The sequence below is a fragment of the Montipora capricornis genome, chromosome 3 (assembly GCF_036669925.1).
Source record: "Montipora capricornis isolate CH-2021 chromosome 3, ASM3666992v2, whole genome shotgun sequence".
NCBI lineage: Eukaryota > Metazoa > Cnidaria > Anthozoa > Scleractinia > Acroporidae > Montipora > Montipora capricornis.
In genome coordinates, this window is record NC_090885.1 from 61,012,007 (window position 1) to 61,020,747 (window position 8,741).

At 40.2% G+C, this 8,741-nt stretch overlaps 2 protein-coding genes across 2 annotated transcripts in view; one reads left to right on the forward strand and one right to left on the reverse strand.

The window, feature by feature from the left end:
• Window positions 1–4,880, reverse strand: part of LOC138043589 (phospholipase DDHD2-like) — a 51,649-nt gene extending 46,769 nt beyond the window's left edge. The window contains exons 1-3 of the mRNA XM_068889938.1: window positions 4,693–4,880; window positions 2,203–3,125; window positions 257–464 (exon numbers count right to left, since the gene is read on the reverse strand). Of these exons, the coding sequence (XP_068746039.1) occupies window positions 257–464; window positions 2,203–3,125; window positions 4,693–4,861 (1,300 nt within the window). The 5' untranslated portion in view covers window positions 4,862–4,880. The remainder of the gene's footprint in view (window positions 1–256; window positions 465–2,202; window positions 3,126–4,692) is intronic.
• A 728-nt stretch (window positions 4,881–5,608) lies between these two features.
• Window positions 5,609–8,412, forward strand: LOC138041536 (E3 ubiquitin-protein ligase MARCHF3-like). The gene is made up of 3 exons (XM_068887277.1): window positions 5,609–5,678; window positions 6,050–6,304; window positions 7,906–8,412. The coding sequence occupies exons 1-3, from the start codon at window positions 5,613–5,615 to the stop codon at window positions 8,266–8,268; spliced, it is 684 nt and encodes a 227-aa protein (XP_068743378.1). The 5' UTR covers window positions 5,609–5,612; the 3' UTR covers window positions 8,269–8,412.
• The last annotated feature ends 329 nt before the right edge of the window (window positions 8,413–8,741 follow it).

Genomic DNA, 8,741 nt, shown 5'->3' on the forward strand with positions numbered 1-8,741 from the left:
ATGTGGTCATGTGATACTGGTCAGCGGATACCTTGTTTTGAAAGGTGTCAATTAACATAACACAGAGGTCCAATATGTTCCCCCCAAAAACCCAGGTTGCACAGAGCTTTCCATTGGCATAAATGAAGGGGGGGGGGGGGCACATGGGCGTACACTGACAAAAGCCAAATTTTCTAGCACAGATGGGTTACCACAATTATTTTCTTACCCATGGTGCTTTGCACTGGAGCTGCACTATTAACACTTTCAAGCTTACCATCATCTATTTCATCTTCAATGTCTGCTATACCACGTCTAACAACCTTAGGCCTTGCTCCAATGTCCTCTCCACTCCAGTTTTCAGACTCATTATTTGGAGTAAACTGAACCATGACATTGGCATTATGCATCATTACGTATTCATCACTTGACATTTCAACCCTACGTGGCCACTTGTTCTCACGGGATGCCAACAAAAACTCTGCCTGCATAAAGAACAATTTTACAACAAAATATCATATTAATCATGCCGGTAGACTACAGATCATTAGTAAATCAATACTTAAATGGCAAGAGACTTAAATATTATTATTACAATCATTTTTTTTTTAGTCTGTTTTAATCCCCCAATATTTCTCTCTGACTTGCAAATATTTTTTGACATGAATACAGTGCTCAAAATTAAGAATAATCCAGGCAACCAAAGCTGCACATTTGGCTGCCCTGATAAATCCTTGGTTGCCTTAACCCTTTGGCGTCCAAACCGGCCTAAACCGGTCAGACTTAGTATTTTACTCTGTCTAACGCCAGACGATTTTATTCATCACTGGGGAACCCCTGGGAATCAATGGATTAAGGACACCCTCTTTGATTAAATTCACACCATTTTGAGATGCAATCACATGGCAATCAAGCTTGAATATCCCATACATGTGCGTAGCTCTTAGTGCGCACTTTCGGTTTTTTGTGGAAGTCTGGGCTTAAGGGGGGGTGGCACTTAACTACAGAAAGACAATGGTTTCTAAGAAAGCTCTTTAGTCAACGGAATTGGAACTGTCCCATCATTTTTCGTAAACTCTAGCATGGAATTTCTATTTGAACAAAAAATGGAGCTGATAATTATTTTGAAAAGTGTACCAAAGGAGGGCCTTATGACATAGTTTTTTTGAGAAAAATTTGTGAGCATGGGTGACGAAATTTCTGAACAAGTAACCCAAACTGGTGCATAACTTATCACAAGGTGATTCAGCCTCACTTTCTTGTAAATTTGATCCCAGCTGGAGACTGGGTCACAATGTGGAAACGCGACGTCCATACATGTATGTTCATTTGGCGCACACAAAGGCAATTAAATTCATGCATGTTACCTTGCGGAAAGTTACGCAAAAAGGAAACATGTTCATCCCATCAGCTCTCAAAACATGTACTAATAAAGCATACATGTAGTATAATATTATTGTAATGTGAAGTACACTTTTACTTTAAATTTACTATTTTGACATGGAATGTTGATTAATGATGGACAGGATCAAGAATTGGACTACTATCACCCTTGATCTTGAAGATAAACAGAGTTTAATTTAATTGGAAAATTGTGATTGCTTTTATTTACTTTGTTTATAAATACAACGTTTACCGTCATAAGGTCCACACCAGTTTTTTGGTAAGTCTTTTATGTTATTATTTATTATATGGCTCTTTCTCACAAGGACTGGGAACTAGCAAATTCACAAATTTGATTGGCTAAAATCGATATTGACCTCGGTCAAGATTTTCCCATCTAGACCGGCACCTAGAGCGGTGATGTTTTGTGGTGAAAAAGTTGCAAACTAAAATGCAAAAATGTCGAGTATTTTCTTCTACCAATATTTATTTATGGAAGTGCCAAAAAGCATGATGAGGAAAAAGAGGAGGACAAGCAAACTTTGGCAGAATTAAGTTCAGCTCATCCCCCCTCATCGCCACTCCCAAGCAAAATGTCAGTTAGTACAAACCAGTTACATTAAACGAATTAAATTGTTCTTGTTTGCCATATAATAAACATCTTATTAACCAAGCTTAGTCAGTCTTAACTAAACAATGGGCTCTTGAAAAAATGACTCGGGCTACTAACTTTTAATGTTCTGGAAACTTTTCTTGGGCAGCAGCCTTGTTACCATAAAGATGATGTTTACTAATCACAGAAATGTAGGGCAATTTCTTACATTTGACACAATAAATTACCTCAAGTCTTGCTGCAATGTCTTCCATGTACGGCATAAGTTTAGAATCTCCATCTCCCTTGTAAAACCAAGTACACCTTCGCACAACTGAAACAGTCTCTTCCCAGTAAAGGGGATATCTCAGCCTCTTGTCAAGGTTTACATCATATCGTCCACCATCCGTAGGGACGATTCTGTCACCACTTGTTGATGCAGTTTTCAAAGCTTGTTCTAAGCATTCAGAATCAATGAACGAAAATGGCAGCCAAAGAGAATTTCCCTTCCTGTAAAACCAATGAGGATGAACAGGTTCAACTTGTGTAATGACAGGAGTTTCACTTTGCATTTGATGAGAAGTTGGTAGATTATGTTGAGGTGTAGCTTGAAGGGATGTTGAAGATGATTCAGAAGATGGAGATGAACTTGATGAAGTTAGTGAAGTCTGGGACAGACTGGTTGATGGCTGGGATGGGGCCTGAGACCAACTAGCTGCTGGCTTGGGTGGGGTCTGGGGCCAACCAGAGGCAGGTCGGGGAGGAGTCTGAGGCCAGCTGGTGGCAGGATGAGGTACTTGTGGCAAAGAGCTTGAACTAGCAGGATGACTCTTGGGCAAATTGTTTGGAAGCTGAGGAGAGGTCTGGAGCCCACTACCAGTAGTAGTCTGGGGTGTTCCAGCTGAAGGCCTGGTAATAGGCGACTTTGAGGTGGGAATCTGGGGTCCAAAAGAGGAAGGCTGTCCTTGATTGGTGGGGACTGCTGAAAGGAAGTCCTCGTGGGCAGCCGGCAAAGAGGAAGACATTGTAAAGAATGGAGAATTTTGGCTCTTTTCTTGCACTACTTCAAAAGGTTCTCTTGTGTTTGTTTGGTAAGGTGAATGAGCTTGCTGTTGTGAAGGTGCTTGCTGACCAAGAAAACTGTCTAACTCACCATGTTGGTCAAGGTCACCTGGGGATGAAAAATTTTGCTTCTTTAACCCATTGACATCCAAACAGGCCCAAACCGGCCAGACTTAGTATTTTACTCTGTCTAACGCCAGACGATTTTACTCGTCAATGGGGAACCTCTGGGAGTCAATGGATTAAGAATACTCTTTTATGTACTATGCATTAGCTGATCACTGTTCTTCTATCAAGCATTATTAAAAACTGAACTGCGGACAATTTTATCCGATTTCCAACATTTTCATTGGCTTGCCAGACACAGGCTGTCAGTTCACATAGCTGCTGTACTTTAATATGGTCAAGGAACACGTTAGCAATAAAGCAAGCTGAAAACATTTTGCAGCTCTGAGAAAAAAATGGCCAACAAAAGCCGTTTTGCACCAGAATTGACTAAGGCAAAAATCAATGCTTTAATTGTTGATTCTGGAGTTTTTAATAAAACAATTATTCTAAACAGGCTTGCTGGATATAAAATGATTATAACCAACTCAGCCCATTATCTAACACCTCATATCCAGAACGCCCTCTTAGCATAATTGTTAATTATTCAAGCGATTTTAATGGTGTTTCTTACAGGTAAGCTTCAATAGACAATCTAAGATTATGGTCAAACAGTGTATTATACCCAACAGCTTTTTGCAGAGCACTGCAATCATAAAATCACACTACAAACGATAATGAACCAGGGACTTGCAACCACTAGATACCAAATTATATCCATCTGGTAGCCTAGACATCCTATGGTAAAATTGACAGTTTTCAAATCAAAGGGTACTCTTTGAGACCTTTGAACTATAATTACCTCTGCAAAGGGAGGAGGCCCCCAAAAGACACCTAAGATAAATTATCAACAAAAAAAAGAACTTTCAGCTTCTCCAAAATCTTTGGAACAGCTAACTAAAAAACAAGCTGATCTCACTTCATAAATGGTTTGCTCCGACCTTTGGCCAATTTCCGGTCCAAAGGTTAACAGGAAAATTAGAATGTATCACATTCAATTGTAAACAGTGAGAGTGGTGTCTTGGAGAACTTTTATCTAGTAAAGATAAAAACGAAAGATAAAAACGAAAGACAATTTGCAGCCTTTCACTTTCGCCCTAATGATACCATAAGAATGACATTTACCGAAAGGTAATTTTCCTTTCCCATCAGTCGCAAGATTAAATCTTCTTGATAATTAATTAATTCCAAAAATAATTGATTATTATTGCAAGAAACAAATTGAAAAAAAGACTAAACAAAACGCAATTTTATATCGCAAAAAATTAAACGCTGGGAAGGGCACTCACAACCCGTTAGAGGCAAAAATGATGCTGTACTTTGAGCCCTCGGCCAATTCAGTGACTTAAATCTTAAACTTGCAATGGACATAATTTGTACGAAGTACCCTTCTTTTATATGCACGCAAGAATTGAGACAGTTTAGCAACTGATTAATTTAAAATTTTCACTTCACTTTGGAATTAATTAGAGGTATTTCACGCAAAAATGAAATGTTGGTAGAAATAGCTCATGACATTTTAAGCTTTGTTACTGGATATAGCTGGACCACGAAAGTTCCATCTCAAATACCTCTGCTCGACGTTGGGGTAGCAATAGGTTGATGCCTCGAGATCGATGCAGATTCGGAGGCAGGGACAAGAGTTGGACCAAAGTTTAAATTTCCACCAAAATCTGCGAGAGAAATTCCTTGTAGAGGCGAGCGCTTTTGCCTTGAATCAAAGTTCGATTTGTCCGTCATTTTGGAAAAATTGTCGACACGTCAGATCAGTTTGTAAGATCGCTGGCTCATATACTACTTTCCAGTTCCGCGCGGTTAACAACTATTACTCTGGAAAAGTTTGATAATGATTTGCGACTCAAGTCCAAACTATTTATTATTTACCCCGAAATGAAATAATTTTACTTTATATCTGAGTTTTAAGATCGATAAAGTTTGAATATAGGCCAAGAAGGACCCGAATAGCTTCCTCTTCTTTAAGTGCCTGTTATACCAGCTAGCATACAATTGGGAGGAACTGAACGCCAAATATTGGCGTAGTAAGAGAAGCATGGACTCTGTCAACATTCACTTTAACACTTGAGCAGGAAATTTATTTGTTTTAAGGCATAGAAATCCGCGCGCGCTTTCTGTTCCTTCATAAAAATTTCCGCGCGCTCTCTATCTCGAACGTGACCGTTTGCAATCCAGATCACTGTTGATCCGCTTTAGATCGCCCCGGGAAGCAATCATGCTGCAACGTTTTCTCAGTGTACTACTGTCAAAGCTTGGGCATGACTTATTGAAATAAATAGTGATATAACATTGTAGTTACCTCTCATATTGCTACCAGGGATAACGAGTACCATAAAATCACGCAAACCGGTCGCGTGGAAATAGCGTTTCCATAGCATTGTCGTCAAAAATCTAACGGAACTAAGTTGTTTCAACTTTTTCGGAACACAAAAAAAGTGACAACGTTTTGGCTTCTTCGGTTTACACTAAAAAGCAAATGGAACTGCATGACTTCCCATCTGAGGACAGTTTTAAGATTGTTGAAAGTAATCACAGGGACTTGGTGAGTTAGACGAATGAAAAATTATGAAGCGTAGATTTTTTGCAGTAGAGAGGTATCATTGAGCTAATGATTTCGTGTTTTTGAAAATTTTGACAAGCGTGCCGGCGCCGGGTGCGAGTTTCTTTTAGGCTACGTAACCTTGCCAACCATTACAAAGCTCTGTACCCCTTGACGCTAAAATTGCTCTAAACACCAATCTGATATCACAAGAATGCAATTTACCCAAAGGAAAATTGTCTGCCCATAAGTCACAAGATAAATCCTCTTAAACTTTTTGTTAGTCACAAATTCGAACTCTTATCAGCTTTAAATAGAGTTCAGTTTAGGAAAATAGAAAAATAACCATTTTCAATATTTTCTATTCATTTCAGTCCTTGTCTAACGAATGCTTCAGGAGTCCTCCAGGAGATGGTATTACACCGACCTGTAGAATCTGTCAAACATCCAGGAGCTCCGAGGATATCAATGCAGGGGAAGTCCTTGTTAATCCTTGCAATTGCAAGGGTACCCTTGCTTTTGTACACAAGTCCTGTATGGAAAGATGGCTGAATTTGCGCAATCAAGACAACTGTGAGTTATGTCATTTCAAGTTTAAGACCAAACGAAAGTTTAAACCACTTCATAAGGTTTGTACGATGCCCATATTAGGCTACATTCAAACTGTACCGGACGAATTTTCTACCGGTTGAAAATTCGTGCATTTAGGGGTTCTGTTCACAAGGAACCACGATAAACGTACGAAAATTTGCACGCCTTACCGTACAAAAATTTGAACGCCAAAATCGGGGTCGAATTTATAGCCGGTTCGATCGAAAATTTAACCGGCGAGCTGCGAACTCCTTGGCCCTCTAAATTTCAGCATGGCAAAGGCGTGGTTGCATGGATGCGTGGTAACTCAGCTGGAAGAAGCCATTTTGGATTAAGCAAAGTAGCACTCTGCGCTTGAACAGATGGTTAAACCACTGACAAAGGTTAACCTTTAATCCGGTTCGTCAGTTCCGTGTGAACAGAACGAAAACATTGTACGGTTCTGTGTGAACAAAATGGCGGTCAAATTTTTCAACCGGTAGAAACTAGAAAATTCGTACGGTACTGAGTGGATGTAGCCGTAGTGAGTTTCTATAAGGTTTTTGCCAAAATAAATAAAACTTCGCTGCGCCTTTCATAAATATGGGGATTCATATGTTCAAATTCTAATCAACGGTTTTGTTTTTTACTGCTGTCAGCCACATTTGCCGCGACAGTTTAAAGGACTGTCAAAAAAATCAGAAACCGACAATACAACGTAGAACGAAATCAACCAATCACAACGCCGTATGTGGCCCATCAACCCGTGTCGCTACATGTGATTCAAATGAGAGTAACTTTATGGGGTTCAGAAAAGAGAAACTTATGACAGATACTCTTGATGCCCAGGTCTGCCGGGTTGCTCGAAGCGTGATTTGCGCTAACCACTGGTTACGTAGCATCAAAATTATTAGGTTTACGGTCGTGGTATTTAACACTACTCTTAGCGGCTTGCTGCAACCCCAAGCCGGATGAACAACATTCGTGCATGCCTGCTTCCTTGTCTTTCTTTTCTTTATTTGGAAATGACTTGAATGGAATTTGCACGGGGATGCTATGGTCTCAAGCGTTACTTTGACCAAAAAATACATAACCGCAAGTTCCACGACTCTCCTCCACCAACATTTGAGAATTAAGGAAGACTTCTGTCCATTTTAAGGTTTCTCACTGCTGTCACACGACCCTTTTCTACAGGAGCCTTGTCAAGTAAACAAGGCCCATCCCCTCCATATCTAGCCTCCCACGCAGAAGTTCTTAGGACTTCGTGACGCGTTCCTTAAGCTTCCCCACGAAAGTCTGCTGGAACGAAAAACCACTTCCGTTTATCGGCCGTTTGCCCTCTATTTAAATAAACCAATCAGCATTGATTAATTGAGTTGCAGATAGCCAATCACATGCTGCGAAAGAATGCCATACAAAAAACGAGTTTATCCAAAACTGGAAAAAACGGCCTCTGATTGGTCCGTAATCCACGAACGGAAGTGGTTTTTCGTTTCAGCAGACGTACGTTCGTGGGCCGTGGGGGAGGAACGCGTGACGAAGCCCTAAGAACGTCCCGGTGGGAGGCTACTCCATTTCGATCAACCAAACCTTTATGCTCTGATCGCTGGTCACTGTAATCAGAAAACTATTTCATGGTTCTTTTGCTATCACATTTCAGCTACAATTGGGACATGCCTTGACATTGCTAAGCAGCGACGAAAAAGGAATCCTTATGCTCGGATTGGTCAATCTTCTACTAGTGCTGCTCGAGGTTCCGTTTCTGTATTACGTGATCAGAATCAGTAACGAGTATTTCATGGGAACATTCGATGGAGTAGATATAAACGCGGAAACTAATTCTGAGATTTACAGTCTCCTTCTTGCACTACTTCTGCTTTTCACGCTGATTTTGTTCGCATCTTCTCTCACCTTTACTGCCTGCGGTTTAAAGGTGTTTTGCAAGCTGGTTAATTTCAGCAGAGAAATTAAGCTTATCATTCCCATCAGGCCATTGGAGGAAACATTAGATGCGGTCGTGTAGTTCTAACATTCGCTCCACAAAACGTTCGAGAAAACTTGTCGGAAAGATTACGAAAAGCGCGAGTGAGTAACAACTTTGATAGGTACTGTAGACAGTTTCAAGTCCACGTTTTCTTGATTTCAACATTTCAAGGAGTTGTGTGAAACTGGGAACAACATGTCATGATTATTTTGCAGCATAATTAAAATCTTTTGGTTTGACAGCTCAGTTTAGTGTTATCAATCATATTACATCGTAAAGAGTGATACAAAAGAAGAGCGAACAAATGTTTTAATTCTTCGCCTCGCGAACCCAGGGAGTTGAGATCCTTATAATCGGTCCACAGAGTACAAGAAAGTGTCAGAGTGCTTTTCCGTTAGCAAAAAAGGAACGGCTTTTATCATTAAACCCATTAAACGAAAGTGGGCTTAACAACCTTGTTATGCCGGTGACGTCACCATCCCCCTCTTGGTTAGGAAGAAAATAGGAAAAGG